This window comes from Aulonocara stuartgranti (genome assembly GCF_965226115.1).
Source record: "Aulonocara stuartgranti genome assembly, chromosome: 3".
In the NCBI taxonomy this organism is placed as follows: domain Eukaryota; kingdom Metazoa; phylum Chordata; class Actinopteri; order Cichliformes; family Cichlidae; genus Aulonocara; species Aulonocara stuartgranti.
In genome coordinates, this window is record NC_138941.1 from 44,111,130 (window position 1) to 44,132,096 (window position 20,967).

Here is a 20,967-nt window from a genome sequence, read left to right on the forward strand (position 1 = left end):
TGTACAGGATATGAACAGGATATAAATATGAAAAACTATACAGAATATGAAATAAATAACTTTACAGAATCTGAGATATACAGTTATACAGAAATAGGAACTATGCAAGTTGTAAACAGTTGTAGGGTTAAAAATTATCGTATGTACAGAATGATTATTTATACAGAGCTATACAGTAGTGCAGTTATGATAAGTGAGATATAATTCCTACAGAGGCTATATAAAGTGCTGGTGGTTGTGAGTGGTGGTTCAGTCCATGTTATTATTGTGTGTTTGAGGGTACAGTTGTCCATTGTGGGTGTGTGTATGTTCAGTCCATGAGTTTAACGTGGGTCAGATGTCAGGAGGCAGAGTTCAGGAGTCTGACAGCTGTGGGGAAGAAGCTGTTCCGGTACCTGGTGGTCTTAGTCCGGAGGCTCCTGTGGCGCCTCCCAGAGGGCAGGAGGGTGAAGAGTCCATGTGATGGGTGACTGGGGTCTTTGATGATTTTCCCAGCCCTTTTCAGACACCGCTTCCTGTAGATGTCTTTTATGGCAGGAAGTGGTGCTCCGGCGATGCGCTGGGCAGTTTTCACGACCCTCTGCAACGCCTTCCGGTCCGAGGCAGAGCAGTTCCCGTACCAGACTGTTATACAGTTGGTCAGGATGCTCTCGATGGTGCAATGATAGAAGTTCACCAGGATGTCTGAGGACAGGTGGTTCTTCCTCAGAGTCCTCAAGAAGAAGAGGCGCTGGTGAGCCTTCTTGACCAGCTTGGAGCAGTTGGTCGTCCAGGTGAGATCCTCGGAGATGTGGACTCCCAGGAACTTGAAGCTGCTCACACGCTCCACAGCCGTCCCCTTAATGTGGATGGGTGGATGTGGGTCAGCATTCCTCCTGTAGTCCACGATGAGCTCCTTGGTCTTCTCAGTGTTAAGCAGCAGGTTGTTTGTGTCGCACCACTCAGCCAGACGATCCACCTCCTCCCTGTAGGCGGCCTCATCGTTGTCACTGATGAGGCCAATCACCATGGTGTCATCTGCAAACTTAATGATGGTGTTGGAACCATCAGCCGGTCTGCAGTCGTGGGTGAAGAGGGAGTAGAGGAAAGGGCTCATCACACAGCCTTGTGGTACACCGGTGTTCATTGTGATAGTAGATGAGCAGTGGTTATCCAGCCGGACATGTTGGGGCCGGTTGGTCAGGAAGTCCAGTAACCAATTGCAGATGAGGGAACTGATGCCCAGGTCTGTCAGTTCCCTGATGAGCTGTGAGGGGTGGATTGTATTGAACGCTGAACTGAAGTCTATAAACAGCATTCTGGCGTAGGTGTTGTTGTTGTCCAGGTGTGAGAGGACAGAGTGCAGTGCGATGGAGACTGCATCCTCTGTGCTCCTGTTCTGGCGGTATGCGAATTGGTGGGGGTCCAGGGTGGGGGGGAGACAGGATTTGAAGTGTGAGACGTAAGATGAGACGTAATAAGCAACTGCAATTCCAAGAAACTCGGGATCCTGTTTAAAACTTAAGTTAAAACAAATTAGGCAGTTTGAAAAATTAATAAACCCATATTCTATATGGGTTTATTGTCATATTCTTAATAACAGAACATAGAAGCATGTCAAAAGATTCAATTGAGAGATGTTAATATTTTATTAGAAATATTAGTTTAACAAAAGGCTGGAAGAGTGAGTGACACTAAAGAAAAACTGGAGGAGCATTGCAACTTCTTCCTTTTCTTTTGGCTGCGCCCTTTAGGGGTGACGACAGCCAATCACCTTCCTCCATCTCACCCCGTTTCAGCTCACCTAATTTAGCTAATTTGTGAACAGTTCAATAACATTGTTATGTTTAACGTAAAGTACAAGTTTTAGAGCAACATATGCTCCCACACAGGCAAAAGGTGCAGCCGCTGGTCTCCTCAGTTCCCAGATGTTATTGGACTGTTGTTAAAAGAAGAGGGGATGCTACACAGTGATAAACATGGATTTAGGGTTTTATCTTTATTTAATATATTATTACTATTTATGATTACAGAGTCCAGCTCTTCTTCCCCTGTCACTGTCATTGTTGGGCTGTTTACTGGAGTTCTGCTCTGGAGATGCTAAACCAGGTATAGTAACTGTTGATCTGTAAAAGCTTTTGCATATATGTGGATAACATTTTTATTTTAGTTGAACTATCAACTAAATGCAATAATATCAATTAGATTAAAGATCTTGTCAAGAAACAGAGTCGAAAAAAGATTCTGACATGTAAAAATAAAGGTTGCATAGCTATTTGAGAATGTTCTGATGCTTCAGGTAGTACGTAGGATGTCCTTCGGCAGTAATATGTGACACATAGTGTGTAATAGCATTAATAGCCAACAGCAATTGTGCAGTACTGCTATTCTTGCCTTCCTTCATCGCCTAACAGTGAAACTTAGAATTATTTTTCAAAATGTACGAAGTAGTTACAAAGCACAAAATGTCTTTCTAATGCTTTCATATCAGAACAACCTTCCTCAACAGTGAGCCTCTCAAATCATCTGATCAAATCAAGTGACAAACAGGATTTTGAAATTGTAGCACATAAACCTGGAAATAGCCTTCAGTTGAATAAATCTGTTAAATATTAACCTTGTGCTAAAAATTATTCATACTTTGATGGTTGGCATGTTCTTATATATTGTCTACTTGTTTTAGTTACCCTGGTCACATGGCCTTTAATTTCCCACCATAGTTTTACCGTTATGTGTGAAAGAATGTGCTGTGACTTTGGATGCGTACACATGATATGTGGAATTTAATGCTTCTCTTTGCTATGGAAAGGAAATCAGGTGGCCACTGTCCACCCACAATTTACAGGAAATTCTATAAATTCCTTTAAGGGATGTAGGGCTGGGTATCGTCACTGATTTCTATTGCTGATTCAATTCTGATTCACAAGGTCTCGATTTGATTCAATTCCGTTTTGACTCAGAAATACTGTAATTATGATCATTTATCAGTACATATCCTTATTTTTATATCTATGTAGGCTATAAAAACAAAGCTGACACTTGTGAGACTTCATCAGAGGTGTAAGTATCACAGCAGATGCCTTCATGTCAAAGTCATTGAGGATAAAACACAGAAAAATATAAGGGAGATTTTCCTCACCTGGCTTTTTATAGTACCACCTTAAAAATATTCTGCCGTAGATCAACAATGGAAGAAAACCATGAAACAACATATGAAAATTCCCCAATTCTGCTGAAGTGAAGCAGAGCAAAGTTACAGAGGTTTTATTAGAGACACAGCTAAGTGTTTTGCAATTTGGCATCATTTGTAAAAACTGAAATTTCACTATGCACAAAGGTAAACTGGTGTGTAATAAGCAAGCAAATAATACAGAAAAATAGAGATTTTTGACTCTTGAAGTACACTGAGAGAGAGCAGTGCAGGAAGTGTGATTTTTATCGTGGTGGCAGCAAAACTACCAAAGTGAGAGGGAATTCATGACGATGTTTATCAAACCCTAACTGCAGACTAAACTTTGTTTGTAAGAGGAAGAGGAACAGCAGGATAAATTGTGATCAGTGATACTGACTGACAGTTTCTTGGTGCTGTAGTGCTTTCTTTGCTTTGCTGTTTTTTTAATACATTGAACAATCCATTACTAAATATTTCAAATTAAATGTTAAGATTTAAGAGTATAATTACAAACAACTCATGAAATTGAAATCATAACGTTGTTTTGAAAGATAAAGTATTTATTGTGATATATATATTTATAGTTTATATATTTTATTCTGACTTGTAGGTAATGACTGTAGTGATGATTAAGAACCCATATCAGGCCCTGAGTATGCTGGACTAGGTATAGATTACATTATATTAAAAATTAAATAAACATCCATCCATTTTCTGCTGCTTATCCTTATTACATAAACATTACATATTAAATTTAAAAATATTTCATTTCAGGTGGACCATTGATGGGGAGAATAGAGCTTCAATCTTGTTATTGAAGAAAGACAACAAGAGGAAAATATCTAAGAAAAAGAAAAGAAATTAAAAAAAAATTATTCTCCAGTGCAGTTTGTGAAAATGGTTGTATTATCAATCAGCCTCATATTTTTTCATATAATAGTGAAAAATAAATATTATAACAATGCTAACATGTTAAATTATGGTGGTCTATATGGCCCCAAATCTAATGTGTAAACGTGTATAAGTAATGCTACTGTAGGAACATGTATTTGCAAGAGGAACTATGAGTTAGAACTATTGTATCCACATGAGTCGTGCCCACTAATATTGCTTTGTTTTATTAACAGTCCATAAATGTCTGGGAACTATGGAGACCAGTTTCTGGACTTTTGGGAGAAGGATGTTGTCCCATTTTTATTTACTACAATATTATAGTGTCAAAACTGCTCAATAATTTTGTTTTTTATAGTTTTCTTTTTATCTTGTATGAAATATTTTCCGCTGGTGAAAAGAGGCATGCCGTTTTCATAGATGTAATATATAGTTTTAGTTTTGTCATTATGGGTGGCTGTAGCTCAGGTGGCAGAGCAGGTCAGCCACTAATCAGAAGGTCAGTGGTTCGATCATATTTGACTTGTCGGTGAAGGTTGATGACTGTAACTGTATCTGTTGGGTAGATAGCTTGGACTGGGAGGACTGTAAGGTGCTAGTTCAGATTTGCCACTACCACTCCCCGGAGTGTCGGCCAGAACACACACAGGTGGGAGTGACAGTGGTATTGTCATAGAAACAGGTATGTATACAGGTTAAGGTGTGTGTGTGTTTGGGGGGGTCGCTGAAAAGAACAGAAAGAAAATACTATATTATTAAGGTGTTCATATCAATAACTCAAGAATACACCAACATAAACACAGGTGAGAAATAAACTAACATCCCCTTTAATACTATAGGCCATATTACCCACGCCTCACGTATAGACTCACTGAGAAAACTAACACGGTACACGGTTATACCCAACCACATGACAGGAGAGTTAGCTTAGCTTAGTTTAGCACCCATTAGCTGCACGGAAACATAGTCATTTCCCCACTAAACTCAGGCACAGTCCCAAAAACATCTTATTATCACTTATACTCACACATCACAAACTTACTTTGCTTATTAACACACACTTCTCAAGGAATGACCAACTCCCTGCAGGTAATCTGGAGCAGAAAAGTCCCTGCCCATTGTCTCTCTCATACAAAGCGGTGGGGTGACCGCGAATCTCCGCAAAGACCCTCTCTGGCCCGGAATGACGCAGGCGACTGTTGACGTCCTGGACAAGCAGGCGGGTGACTGTGAATGTGCCCTGTACTTGTTCTGTTTCTTGACGCACTGTTCAGTCATACGTTATCAGTGCTGTATCACTTCCTGTCATCTGGAGTGTACTTAAAAATGTCTGTCTTTCGCTCTGTGTCTTTAAAGCTTGGTCGGTCAGCATGGCGTCACTAGGATTGCATGACTTCTTTTGAAATGTCACCAAATACGTTGCTGTGATGTCTCAGGGTTTCATGACATGTGTTTCCCTGAAAGTCCTGAATGAGCGTCCAAACAGCTCAGTTGATTCTACTGAATGATGAGTGTTCATGGTATGAGCAGAAAGAAATGCTGTCATTCTCTCCAGTTCCTCATATTTAGGGAAAAAAAGTTTCATAATATCTGAAAAATCCCAAGCTAAAGAACCCCAGAACATTTAACTATATTCACAATCTTAGTTTATGTTGTCAGTGTATTTGAGTTGCTTGTTTGTTCAAGTAAAATTGACTTTTTTTCCAAAGTCAGTTTGTTATGTGAAATAAATGGATTTGGACTAGTGCATGGACTAGTGGAGTCAGCTCATTAGGTCAGCAAAGTCATCCTTTTCCTCGAATGTAGTGTAGATGAAAAAAGAAAATGTGCACATTTTATTTATATACTATATAGAGCTATGAAGAAGCAGCACGAAGATACTGTAAACAGATTTGACAATCCACTGAACAAAGTTTCACTCTAGTCTATCGCTCTAGACCAAAACCATTTCCTTTAAAAACAGGACTGATCATGGTCTGCTCTTTTCAGCATCTGTGCATCTCAGTATTCATGTACAGTACATGCAGAGTGGTGACTGTGGTGAAAGTGACTTTATTCACCACAAACATGTCAGCTGTAGCCAATGCTTGATGATTCCTCTTGTATGACAGAGCAAAACTGGGGCTTCTTTAAATGTTTAGCTTATGACCGCTTCTTCTGCTTCTATTTTGACTGAAACCTCCCCCAATCTCAGTTATTTTTAGGTTTTTTTTGTGGTTACTTGTGAAGACACAGTTTGACAGATGAAAAGAGGAAACAGAGGTTGTTCCTCTCCCCACAGAGATGGCTGCTGGACGATGTTACCGTAGCTTCATGCACAGCATTGTGCTGCTGCTCTGGGTCTGTCTCCATAGTAAGTACACCTCTGCTTCCAGATGTTTGTGGCATGTGTTGTATTTGTTGCCTCATGAACTCTGGTACAGAAGTGAGTTCAGAAGATAGCTGCAGCGTTGCCATTTTAGAGTATTGTTGTGCTAAAGTATTTATTATTATTCTAACTGCTACAAAAAAAAAACAATTATCTATAGCAGACATGTTCATTGAATTCTTGAGAAACAGCTTCTGACATTTTATTTATTTATTTTTATTCATTTGCTTTTCTATTTATATGAAAATTACAAAATTATGATTTCATGTTTGTCCACAGAAAAATATTTTTGCTATGCTTAAATTTTTGTTGTGCCAAGGCAGTCATATCAGAAATGTCACTTATGTATGATGATCTTCTCATTATGTAAAAACATTTTGTTTTTTGTCTGATTTGATTGTTGTTAGGTTAATTATCACACTTTGACGATACGGTTTCAGGCAATTTACACCCACTAACATGTTGAAACTTTCATTTTTTTGTATGTTTTTCAGATGTTGAGACTTCCAGTGGAAATCATGTCATTCACAAAATAGTTGGCGAGACTGTGGAGTTTTCGTCAGGCTTACCAACTCTAGGTGTGACTGAAGCAATGTGGAAATATGGGGGAATAAATATTGCAGACAAATATGTGGGTGTTCTTAAAGGATCTCCATTTAAGGACAGGTCACAGCTTAACCTTGAAGACTTTACTTTAACAGTGAGAAAACTGACTCTTCAAGATTCTGGTGATTTCATTTTTGTCTCAGCGGTGTTTTTCAAGCAAAGGCCTTCGGTCAGCATCACTCTGCAAGTTCATGGTAAGAGACTTTGTTTTTCTTTTAAAAAAAGGTTCCTGATTACTGTTAATGAAAAGAAACCCTGTGAGCCTAAGAGCTTGTCTTTCTCCTTTAGAAAAAGAGAAGTGTCACGGTCCTGGTTCTCCTGACCCAGCGTTTTTAGTTCTTTGTGATGTTTGTATTATTGTACTTGTGTGAGTTATTCTATGGTTTCTAGTTTGCACATTCCAGGGTGGCCTTTTGTTGTGGGCAGTCTGAGGTACACCTGTGCACTACTCATGATGTCAGATCAGCATCCTGATGTGGCACACCTGTGAGGTGGGATGGATTATCTCAATATAGCAGATGTGCCCACTACCACACATTTGGACTGATTTGTGACCACTGTTTGGGAGGGATGGTTATATTGTGTATCTGGAATGAATTTTAGGTCTCTACGTCCATCCCATGGGGAATGGGAGCAGTAACAAAGGTGTTGCGTTTATATTTTTGTTGAGTGTATAATAAAACCAAGATACCTGGACTTACCTAGAATTTAACCAGAGAAGAAAAACTTACAAAACCCTAAAATATTAAGCACATTGAGACGACTGTTGTTGTTTGTAGCTATGTAAGTAAAATGGAATTAAATTAAGTATAAACAGACCGGAGGAGATAATAGTGACACAGGAAGAATAGGAATCACACAAGTAAACTCACAGCCCTCAGTCCATGACCCAGCGAGCATGACGACATGACACAGTAGTGAACAATAGTCATCTGCACTTAATGATGTTAGTTGTTGTTTAGTGGCCTAAATTTACATAATGCATTTGCTGAACTCTGCACAAACATCTACTTTCATCTGTGATTCCAAAGGTGACCTGACACGCTTCCTGTCTCCTGTTTTCTCATTAGAGCCCATAACTAAACAGCCTGACATAAAAATCAGTTCTACCTGGATTTCCTCAAATGAATCATGTAAAGTCCTGCTGGAGTGCAACACAACTGGTGATGTCAGCTACAAGTGGATTGTGGGAAACCAAACACTAACTGGTCCCAGGCAACAATACATCATCAGGGAGCAGGATGGAGAGACCAATGTCACCTGCACAGTTTCCAATTATGTCAGTGAGAAGTCTGCATTTCAAACAGTGAAGTGCAGCAAAGATCATTCACACAGAAAAGAAACAGGTATGTGGAGAGTGACTGAGGTTGTGAATACATGTAACTGCTCTGTTTATATAATTTATTATTATTTGTGATTTCAGAGGACAGCTCTTCTTCTTCTCTTGTCATGTTCATTGCTGGGCTGTTTACTGGAGCATTGATCACTGTTCTGTTGCTCTTTCTGCTTTACTGCATAAAGTCAAAGGGTAAGAGCTTTTGTTGTTACTATTAAAAATGTTCTCTTAATCTCCTAATCTCATAATACTTTCTTTTTCTACAGGTCTACGTCCCAAAAGGTGAGTGAAACTCATCAGCTGCAGTAATATATACAAATATTTTTTTTCTAGTAGTAATAACATATTTTAATTGTTTCAGACTCACACATACTGAAACAATCAACCAGGAAGAAAATCAACAACATGTGTACACAGCTCTTTCCCACGGTCAGGTCTAACACTGTTTATGTGCTTTCATCAGTAATATTATACTGTTAAAAATTATTAAATGTTAGATCATTTATCACTGCTAATTATTGTGACTGAATCGCCACTGTTATTATCTTTCAGGTGACCGTTGTGTTTATGAGACAATGAGGCCTCTGAAGATGCTGGGCCAAGTAAAGTATGACAATGATGAGCCATGAAAGTAGCGGAATGACTCTGGGATTTCACGTAATTCAATTCATTTGAAATGTTTTTAATTTCAGGTAGATCAAAAATGCAGTAACATTAAGTCAGATATGAGGTGCTGCAGTATTTCACTGCTGTTAATTTAGCATCCTCAACTGCTTTGGTGCAAGTCTGACATCAGAAAATTCACTCTCACCAATAATAAGGGAGTTCTCAAATCCGTAATGCAATTTCCCCACATTCATTAGACTTTCCCATTGTTTTTGTGCACACAGCTTTTGTTTCTACACTTACTTCACTGCTAAAGATATCTGTTGATGCATTCTTCATCTAAATCCGACACCTCATCAAAACCTTTTGTACTTTTGCGAGTCACAACTCACTTACTGTCCAGCATTGCATTTGTGCGTTCTGTCAGTAACATGCTGTCAGTGGTAGCAATCAAATTGCTTTTCGGTTGAAACAAACATGAACATGTTCTCAAAAGAGGTCTAGTTATAATAAATACATACAATACATATCAGTCTTGTATCCACAAAACTAAATGCATCAGTAAACTATAGTCCACTAAATTCATGCTACATACATTTAGTAGCAGTTGAATTAGTAGGCTTGTTCAATGGTTCATTAATGCAAATATCTAATCATCCAAACATGAGTCAGCAGTTTAAAGCATTCAGGCATGTAGACATGGTCAAATCTTCCTGCTGAAATTCAAACTGGGCATCAGGAAGAAGGATCAATGGAAGTTGTTTGGTTATTGGTGCCAGGCAGGCTGGGCTCGGTATTTCAGACATTTCCCACACAGCCATCTCTAGGATTGAAAAGGAGTGGTCTGGAAAAGAGAAAATACCTAGTAGACAGCAGTCCTTGAAGCAGATGTGCTACAACAGCAGGAGACCACACCTGATGAGACTCATGTGAGATAACAGGAAACTCAGACTACATCTCACTTGGAAAGTTGGACGATAGAAGACTGGGGAAAAAATGCTGTACTCCAGCAGCATCCACAGTCACCAGATCTCAGTGAAGTAGACTACTTTGTGGTGTGGTTGAAGGGGAAATTTGGATGAGCAGCCAACAAATCTACAGCAACTGTGTGATGCTGTCATATCAAAATAAAGCAAAATGTCTGCAAAATGGGGAAAGGATCTTGCTGAATCTACGCAACTCTAGATCACTCACTGTTGTGAATACTATCCAGCACTGCATTAATGTTTTCAATCAAATTGCCTTTTTTTCAAATATGTATGAAAGAGCAAATACAAAAACACCCTGGCAGTGTTTTACATTTAACATACATAAATACAAACTTGTGTCACAACTGCAGTCTTGCCTGGAGATTTTCATCAACATCAGTCCTATAAAAAAATTAAAACGCCATGCTGTCTCATCAGATTGTCATTTGGTGTCATTTATAATCAGTGTTGCGTAAGTTACTTTAAAAAAGTAATTAATTAGTAATTACTAATTACTTAGTCAATATTGTATTTAAAATACTTATCTAATTACTGTGTCAGAAAAGTAACTTAATTACTAAATAAGTAATTTAACTAAATACTTCTTAAAATCCCTATAAACCTTGAATGAACAAACAATAGAAATTAAACTCTTTAAATAATAAATAATTTTTTTTTTAAAGACGGAGACTCTACAGTATGCAGCGGTAGCATCTCTTCCACAATGTAGCCTGCAATCATTTTTTTAAGCTCACCTTCAGACGCTTTCTGTGCTGCTGAAGTAAAATCACGTTTTGCCTGCTTGGCAGGAGTTGCCGCGGTGTTATCCATGGATGATGAACAAGGATCACTCAGAAGTGTTCGTCTATGCTCTCGTGTCAGGCGCTTCAGTAGATTACTCGTGCTATTAACAGCGACCAATAGTTTTTACATATTACTGTAATATTCTTGTCTGCTTGTTTCAGAAAAGTGAAGAGACGGGAATATGTCCATTTCATAAAACAGCCACTCGCTTCAGCCGAGTCCGACATCTTCCGCTTTAGAATACGACTATGCAGCAAACTGGCGCGAAATGACGTGCAGCTGCACTACAGCGATGTTGAAGCGGCAGAGTTTACTTCTACGTTTAGAAGATAAATTATTGAAATTAAATAATGATTTTCAGCTAGTTTAATTATTTTACAATGTAACACAAGTGCATTGTAAGTAACTGTAATTAAAATACCTAAAAATGAACAGTAATCAGTTACTCTACTTTTTCAGTGGAAAAGTAATTTAATTACAGTAACGCGTTACTTAGTAATGCATTACACCCAACACTGTTTATAATGCTGCCACATTTTAACAATAAAGTGTTTAACAGTGTGGCACATATTCTGCTAGGCTATTCATTTTCCTGGAGAGTTATTTTTATTATTTTCCATAATATAGACTGTGACAAAACTTTCCTTCCTTTTCTTAACTTTTATCGTGTTTTTTTTTTTTGTTTTTTGTTTTTTTTGTTTATTAGTTTAATTTTCTTTCTAATTCACAGATATTGAAGCCAAAACTACTCACAGAAAGCAAAAAAGCAGGATCATGAAAGCAGGAAGATGATGAATGACAGCGATCTGTTTTTCTAAAGGAGCCATGGACAGCAGGAAAAGAAGGAGAGGGGGGTAATTTAGCCAGACAGCGATTCATTCATCATCGGGAAACTGTTATTTTGTTTTGTTTTTAATTTAAACATGTGATGTGTAACTACTTTTCCAATCTGTATTTGAAAGAAAAAAAAATTGTGTAAAATAATGACTTTTTGCTATTAGTCCAGTAGCACTTTCTTTAATAAATACATTAACTGATTTATCACAGCACAGACGATGCTGTTTTATTGAGTTTTATTTCAACTTTTCTGAAGCCAGTTACAACAGAACTGGATCTGAAGTGCAGAATTTCTGCACTTTTCCTTAAGACTTGATAATTCATTGACACTGATGCTATTTAATCACGCTATCTGGGAATGTAAAATGAACCAGGAGACACCCACAAGAAGATAAATGGCTGAAATCCATTCAGCCATATAGATTACATGATGGCAAACATGCAGAAGCATGCGTGCAGGGTTTTGTTCAGAAACATTTTAAAACCATTACCCAAAGTCAAGATGGCTGAAACAGTTACTGACTTGAACTGGTTCAGAAGAAAAATGTGGTCATTTTTAGAGATGAATAAAAGAAAGAGAAATACCTGTCATAAAAATGTAGTTGCATTTTTCCGGAAAGAGACAAAAAAAAAACATAATTACCATGAATGTGTTCAACCATAAGAAAACCCAGAACCACACCAACGTGAGACAGGACAGATAAACCACATCTAATTATGTGTCACGGTTCTGGGTCATTTTGACCCTGCTTTTTCAGTTTCTTTTATTTTGGTGTGTTTCCAGATTATGCTCATTATAATTATGTTCTGATTCTTTAGCTATCTGATGATGATGATGATGATGATGATTATTATTTCTGGGTTAGGTTTTGTTCTCTTGCCCTCATGTTTAGTTTAGGTTTTGCCTGTGCTTAGTCTTCTCTGCCCGTATGTCCCTCTGTCTGTCCATGATGTCTCGTCTGGTCCTCTGTGTCTGTTAGTTTCCTGTTTTATTCTGAAGGTCCTTGTCTTATGTGAGTGTGTACAGTTTATGTTTCCCCTGTCTCGTCAGCTGTGATTTCTCCCAGGTGTGTTCCCCTCCTTTCTCTCATCCGTTGTTACCTGTTTTTGCCTGCCTGTTAGTTTATATTTTCCAGTTTAGTTAGTCTTCTGTTTGATCAGCAGCCTGCAATAAAGCAGTTTATTCTGAGTTTACTTTCGCCTCCGTGAGTCCTGCATTTTGGCTCCTTCCTCTCTGCCTGCCTGCACACAGCCATGACATTATGTATATGTGTTCACATATACCTACATATACCAACTCGCATATAAGTCCTTGTGAAATTCAGTGTGACATCCTTTTGACACTACACATCATTTTTTGTCTTTCCATCACTTTTTTAAATAAGGGAAGTAATACAAATACTACACACACCTTGAGGCAAAATCCAGTTGTTATATTTGCTCAAATGTGAACCCTGTAGATTACAACAATACCAATATTCATTTTTCATCGCCAGTTATATAATAATCAGAGATGTTTTTCTTTGTTCCTGTTATTTGATTATCTATTTTTACAATAAAATTAATTCTTAGATCTTTTTAATGTATGTTATTTATGCATTTTGATTTTCAGATTTTTTTTTTATTTATTGAACACATTTTATCCTAAATATGACCAACAGAATAGTACTAATAGTACTCTGGATTTAATGAAGCTTATCGTGGTAGATTGGCCTAATTTTATATAATACATTATATAAAAGTGGGGATTGGTTAATTGGAAACTTTAATTTGCCCATAGGTGTGAATATGAGTGTGATTGGTTGTCTGTGTCTATGTGTTAGCCCTGCGACAGATTGGCGACCTGTCTGTCTGGCAACCAGCCCATCCCCCAGTGTGCATATTTACTCCCTCTTTCTTTCTTTTAATGTTTCTTTAAATTATGATATTAGTGATCATGAATGATGTGATAGTAACTGTGGAAGGGATCTGATTTATTTATATTATGCTGATGATATTCCCATTGTTGTTATTTTTTCTTTTAATTATGAGCTGTTGTTAACGAACAATGTGATCGTCTGTGAAGGTTCTCAGTCATCCCCTATGTAGCCGGTGTATCAGAAAAACTCAGGAGAGTTTTCTCCAAGCATGACATCCCGGTGCATTTCAGACCCAGCAACATGCTCAGACAAAAACTGGTTCACCCGAAAGACAAAACGCCAAAACACAGACTTAACAATGTGGTGTATGCTGTACAGTGCAGCGAGGAATGCCCAGACCTCTACATCGGAGAGACCAAACAGCCACTTCACAAGCGCATGGCACAACATAGAAGAGCCACCTCCACAGGACAAGACTCAGCAGTCCATCTGCATCTTAAGGATAAAGGACACTCTTTCGAGGATGCCAATGTTCACATTTTGGACAGAGAGGACAGATGGTTTGAAAGAGGAGTGAAAGAAGCCATCTATGTCCACTGTGAGCGACCATCTTTGAACAGAGGTGGGGATTTACGACACCAACTGTCTGCCATCTATAATCCAGTTTTGAGATCCCTTCCCAGATGCCTTAACGCCCACTCACATCCTGGGCCATCTGATCTCAGGAATTCGCATGATAAGGTGGGGCCAGGTTTCACAATGAACTCACCCGAAACTCTGGCTGATTGGGACCCACGCCCAGTTTCACACCTTGGCTCAGGCGATTAGAGGATCATCAGGGGGTCCTTTTGTCCCTCTGTGGGGGTTACTCCCACTAGGTTTATATCTGGGACTCCCCACCATTTGACCTTAGAACTGAAGAAGCTTCTTGGATGAGAGGTGAAATGCCTTCAAGTAACTTAAAGAAGTCCAGACGCTTTTCTTTGCAACCTCCTTTGAACAATGTGATCATTTTCAGAAAAATGCTCGATCCTTTTCCTGGGTGCAGCTGGTGGATGTTTGATACTTGTCATTATATTCAGTGCAGCTCTATAAAAGACATAGCAATAAAAGACATGGAGGTAAGAAACTCTGAACTATGATCACTGTTTATTATTGCAAAGTAAAGCCCTTCTTCTCGTATCATGTTCATTGGTAAAATATGTTTTTAAATATGCAACAGGTTGGTGCAGCTAATCAACAGCTTTAATGTACAAAAATACTTTTGGTCTACTGATAATAACATACTTCCATTGCAGGAATATTCATGTATTTTGATAATTTCAGTGTTACACTGTCTGAAACAATCAACCAGGAGGAAAATCAACATCATGTGTACTTTGCTCTTTCCAATGGTCAGGTCTAACACTGTTTAGAAAGAATGATTAAATGTTAGACCATTTGCACTTTATTATGACTCAACTGTTGCTAACTTGCAGGTGATCGTTGTATTTATGAGACAGGTAGAGGCTTTGAAGATCCTGGACCAGGTACAGTATGACAATGATGAGCCATAAAAGTAACAAATAGTAACTCTGGGATTTCATGTAATTGAGTTGTGACCTTCTTAAACTATTCTTACTGTATTTCAGGTGGATCACAAATACAGTGCATCAAACCAGACTAGAGGAGCTGTAGTACTGCATGTCTGTGTTTTTTTTTTTTTTTTGGTGTTTTAAGTTAAAAATGATTGTATCAAATAATCCTTTATTGATGATTCAAGATTATAACTAGAAACAGCTCATACATGGAAGATTTAACAACATTTTTCATGTATAAAATAGCTTGAAAGACTGTGTCTGTTTCACATGACCTGGTTTGAATTATCTTGTGAATCTTTGTTTGCCTGCTCATTTAGTTCAAGATCCACTGTCAACAAAACTAGAGCTGACTATAATAGATGTTTAAAATGTAAAATACTGTTAACCTTCAAAAATGATCTATAATCTTATTTCTTCTATGTATAAGCATGTAGGTAACCCCCATAAACTATCATGAGTAGAATTTATATAAGTTGGCTCTAATTTTGTAGCTCTGAACTCGACCAGATTGGCACACCATTTATACACATATGACAAATTTTGTTTGCTATTTAGTATTTGAAAATCTGTTGTTATTTTATTAATGATTTATTTGAAGTGGATCAAAATGATTTATTTTTCTCATTATACTTATTCAAATCTTTATTTACTATGTGCTATGCTAGGCTATTTTTTTTGATTGGTGAGTTTGTTGCAAACTATACAGATCATTTGCTTTGGTTAAAGAGAATCTGTGAATATTTTTATGCTCTTCTGAAGTAGGTTTCCATAGTTCACACGAATTAGACTTTACCATCAAGCATCATTCATGCAATGTATAATTCCTGCTGTGCAGTCAAGGGAACATCCTGGGCTTTCTATTGATGCCACATTTGTTGTGGCCTCACAGAGCACAAGATGACTGAAATTGCACAGATTGTTTGATATCTAGAGGGGGAAATAAGAACATTTTCAGTTGACCACACACACACAGCAGCTAAGAGTTAAGCTAAGAGCATACTAAAGTGTGAGATGGACATTTCTGAAGCTGGCATTAAAACTGAAAACAGTCTGGAAGTGAAACATTCTTCAGCATATATTTGGTCACCACATAACTTGTCAAACTAAGATCTGAATTTACTGGTTCCTGGTTTTAGCCAATTCAACAAGTCAGACAGATTCTTGGAGATTAGGCAACCCATTAAATTAACAAATGACCTTGATTTCTCTGATAAGCAAGAAAAGAATAAAGCCATCTGGAAAGTGAGAGCATTCTTAAACACAATACAAGGTTACCACAGAAATATTCTCTTCACAGGTCAGTGTCCTGTAGAGAAACAAAATCCCACAGCTTCAGAGTCCTTATACAGCTTACAGCAGGGGTAGGGAACCTTTCTGATGATGAGTGCCATCTAAAATTTCCTCAGAAGTCAGTGTTCCATATGATTGCATTAGCAATAAATGTAATGACGCTCTACATGAACAGTTACACACTATATAGAATCACTTTATAGAATTATATTTGTTCGCAGATGTTGGCAGCTATCACCGAATAGTTATCAGCTATTTTGAAGCAAAAAAAACCCCACTTTTTATCCATCACAAGAACTCCAACACAGCAAATGAACTGTACAACAGAAAATACAAATGCTATTTATGGTCTCCTCACAAAAATGATAAGAAAATAAACTGGGCCAATAAGGCATGTTTGTTAATACAGAGATACACATGTTAATGTGATCTCTGGTCTCCCAGAGCTGGTGTCCAGCATTCAGACGGCTACCTGAGGACACTCTTTGTGTGAGAGAAAATCTGCTCACACAGATATGTAGAGCCAAATACTGTCAATAAGGCCTCTGCAATGTTCTGAAGACAGTTAAACTTGTCAGGTAGTGATGTCCAGCAGGTGAAAATTCAAGCTCCACGAACACGCACAGCTGTGGATTCCAGCTGCGTTCGTAGTTCTGCAAACTTTGACCCCCACAGAGCCGAGGTATTTATTTCAATCAGCTGCATTTCGATGTCGCATTAACTGGCATTAACTCAGCCAGTTAATGCAAGACAAATCCAGCTGCTCATTAAAGATTTCTGGTTTGATCAGAAAAGAAAATATTGGTCCATACACCTGAACGTCCTGAAAACACATTGTGAATTCTGTCTCGAATCTACCAATGTATCTGTTTATCTGTGTATCTGTTTAGCGCGACATCCGCTGGTTTCCTCTTTCTGGCGCAAAGTGGGCGATAGACAAGGGAGAGAGGGGCTTGCGACAGAAATACCGATCAGCTGATCATTGATCAGATCGTGATTGAAGTAGCAACAGGAGAGAGAGGGAGAGAGAGAGAGAGAAAAAGAAGCAGCTGACAGTGAAAAGACAGAATAACTCCAGCTTTGTGTCTTTTTCATTCTAGCTGAAGTACAGGACAAACTGTGTTCCTTTTCAGATCAGTACGAAACGCGTAATAATTTCTCTGAATGCGGAACGATTCTGTTTTTTACGGGACGGTTGGCAACTCTACTAACTAACCTTATGAATTAAATAAAGTTCACTATCAGTAACATCATAGCATCCACCCAGCTGTATAGAAACTCTGTCATGCTAGCTAGTACGCAGTACGAGTTATTGTAACTGACTGTAAAAAGTCAGCACAACGAAAATAAACTCCACCTAAACTTGGTTTATATCTGACCCAGATAGATTGCAGGTCATAACTTCTTACCTGAAGTTTAGTTCACCTGACACTCGGAGCGGCGGCCGTCTCGGTCGTGCCAACAGTTAACCCTTTGCGTGCCAGCTGTGGCACACGTGCCCAGGGTTGCCGACCCCTGTTATAGGCCAATCTCCAACCTTCCTTTCATATCAAAAAGAGTAGTTGTCAAACAGCTAACAGATCATCTGCAGAGGAATGGTTTATTTGAAGAGTTACAGTCAGGTTTCAGAGCTCATCACAGCACAGAAACAGCTTTAGTGAAGGTTACAAATGATCTTCTTATGGCCTCTGACAGTGGACTCATCTCTGTGCTTGTCCTGTTAGACTTTAGTGCAGCGTTCGATACTGTCGACCATAATATCCTATTAGAGCGATTAGAACATGCTGTAGGTATTACAGGCTGCAGTGGTTTGTATCATATCTAATAGACTCCAATGTGTACATGTAAATGGAGAGTCCTTTTCACAAACTGAGGTTAATTATGGAGTTCCACAGGGTTCAGTGCTAGGACCAATTCTGTTTACATTATACATGCTTCCCTTAGGCAGCATCATTAGAAGACATAGCATACATTTTCACTGCTTTGCAGATGACACCCAGCTCTATCTATCCATAAAGCCAGATAACACACACTATTAGTTAAACTGCAGGAATGTCTTAAAGACATAAAGACCTGGATGGCCGCTAACTTTCTGCTTCTAATTCAGATAAAACTGAGGTTATTGCACTCGGCCCTGAAAAGCTTAGAAATATGGTATCTAACCAGATTTTTACTCTGGGTGGCATTACCTTGGCCTCCAGTAACACTGTCAGGAACCCTGGAGTCATTTTTGACCAGGATATGTCCTTCAACGCACATATTAAACAAATATGTAGAACTACTTTCTTCCACTTACACAACATCTCTAAAATTAGAAATATCCTGTCTCAGAGTGATGCTGAAAAACTAGTTCATGCATTTATTACTTCCAGGCTGGACTACTGTAATTCATTATTATCAGGATGTCCAAAAAAACTCACTGAAAAGCCTTCAACTAATCCAAAATGCTGCAACAAGAGTGCTGACAGGGACTAGAAAGAGAGAGCATATTTCTCCTGTTTTGGCTTCCCTTCATTGGCTTCCTGTTAAATCCAGAATTGAATGCAAAATCCTGCTCCTCACATACAAGGTCTTAAATAATCAGGCCCCATCTTATCTTAATGACCTTGTAGTACCATATCACCCTATTAGAGCACTTCGCTCTCACTCTGCAGGCCTACTTGTTGTTCCTAGAGTATTTAAAAGTAGAATGGGAGGGAGAGCCTTCAGTTTTCAGGCCCCTCTTCTGTGGAACCAGCTTCCAGTTTGGATTCGGGAGACAGACACTATCTCTACTTTTAAGATTAGGCTTAAAACATTTTGCTAAAGCATATAGTTAGGGTTAGTTATGCTGCAATAGACGTAGGCTGCTGCGGGATTCTCATGATGCATTGAGTTTTTCCTTTTCAGTCACCTTTCTCACTCATCATGTGTCAATAGACCTCTCTGCATTGAATCATATCTGTTATTAATCTCTGTCTCTCTTCCACAGCATGTCTTCTATCCTCTCCTCCTTCTCACCCCAACCGGTCGCAGCAGATGGGCGCCCCTCCCTGAGCCTGGTTCTGCCAGAGGTTCCTTCCTGTTAGTGATGGCCCGCTTGAAGCTGACGCTCCAGCGCATGTGACCAAAAGAAACCAACCCACTGCTTCCGAAGCACAGTGTCAAGGCTTGACTCATTTGGCCAGAGTCACGTGATCAGTGATGTCCGAAGCTTTAGTACCTGATTCAATGGTTTATAAGGGAGTGTATCATTTGTGGGATTTGTGGAGTGTTTTGATGGTGAGAGACAGCAAACCACTGATCATTCTATTCAGAGATACGGAGGAAGAGAGGTTCTGTTGTGTGTGGGAGTATTTTGAGTTGATTTTGGTCAATCGGGTGGGTTTGCCAGCTTTGTGTTCTTGTTGTTTGCTTTTGTTTTGTGTGTGCTTATTTTACCTAAAAACTTAAAAGACCTAAAATGTCAAAAACCTGCTTTTCATAATATAAATATCAATAAATAACTTTAGAAATACTACCATTTCACTCTTTAAATTTAATGTAATAAAAATATACATACCTGAATTGAATTAAATGGTTTTATACTGCAGTAGTAGAGAGATTAAAAATATGGTTTTAGTGTTGAAAAGGTGTAAAATTTGAGGAGAACAGAAGTGTTGACAATGATAATCTGGAATCCACTCACCCAACTTTATAGCGGTATGCAGACTTTAAAACATGGGATTGTCACAACAAAGTGGGATGGACTCAGAGGCAGACAATCACAATTGCAATGAACAATTATTTATTTTCACATTTCCAGCACACTAAATGCAGGTGAGGGGGGGGGGGGGGGGGGGGTGTCCAGAATTGCCAGGGTTCCATGGGAGAATCAGGGAAACAGAGTAATTCTCTCACACAGCTCCTCACTGTCGGCTCACTTCACACAGGAATCTCCTTCCTCACATATGCCACACTTGATCGCGGCACAACCGTACAGATTCCAGTCACCAGGGTTCCAGACAAAGCACGAAAGATCTATATACAAGAATAGAATAATTAACACCAAGAGAAAACACAGAGAGAGCTCAAAACTTTTGTTAAGGCCAGAGCTACACAAACAAACATTACACAATAGCCTAGTGGCAGGTGCTCCCAGCCTCTGCCTTAAGTAGTGAGAGCAGACAAGTTGATGAACCACAGGTGATTGCTTGCAGGTGTGAGGGCCTAGGGCTGGAGCCCACAATGAGCTCCGCCCAGGCAGCACCTAGCAGGAGAGAGGAGAGAGAGAAAACCAAAACGCATGTAGCCACACAAGGCCAGCCAGGCAGCACAGGGACCAATACAGGGACAGTACAACTCTGGACCTTCTATCCAAACACCCGGGATGCATACTGCACTGCACTGCACTGCCCCAGCAGCTAGTTTAGACAAATTTGCCCTGTTAACACTCAGTATACTCCTGCACATTAAAGACTTCCTGTTCTGCCAAAAGCAAAAAAACAGCAAAGAATTTATCTGCTACAAAACTGTTGATGTAGCAGTTTCTATCTGATATGACTGATCCAGATAAAAGTTATAATAGGCCTTTATTTAGCTCCTCAACAGAAGCCATTTAGCTCATCTGCATCACATATTTGTCCACCGACATGCATCATTATATGGTGATCATAGAATTGCAGTGAAATTTAAAGTACTTAAACTGTACAG

At 38.8% G+C, this 20,967-nt stretch overlaps 1 protein-coding gene across 1 annotated transcript; it reads left to right on the plus strand.

Moving 5' to 3' along the window:
• Positions 1-6,325: 6,325 nt before the first annotated feature.
• LOC309698344 (uncharacterized protein) lies at positions 6,326-10,363 on the plus strand (the record flags this gene model as incomplete). Its single annotated transcript, XM_082520710.1, has 7 exons — positions 6,326-6,395; positions 6,905-7,210; positions 8,087-8,362; positions 8,440-8,544; positions 8,619-8,634; positions 8,714-8,781; positions 8,905-10,363. The coding sequence occupies 7 exons, from the start codon at positions 6,326-6,328 to the stop codon at positions 8,979-8,981; spliced, it is 918 nt and encodes a 305-aa protein (XP_082376836.1). The 3' UTR covers positions 8,982-10,363.
• Positions 10,364-20,967: the final 10,604 nt, after the last annotated feature.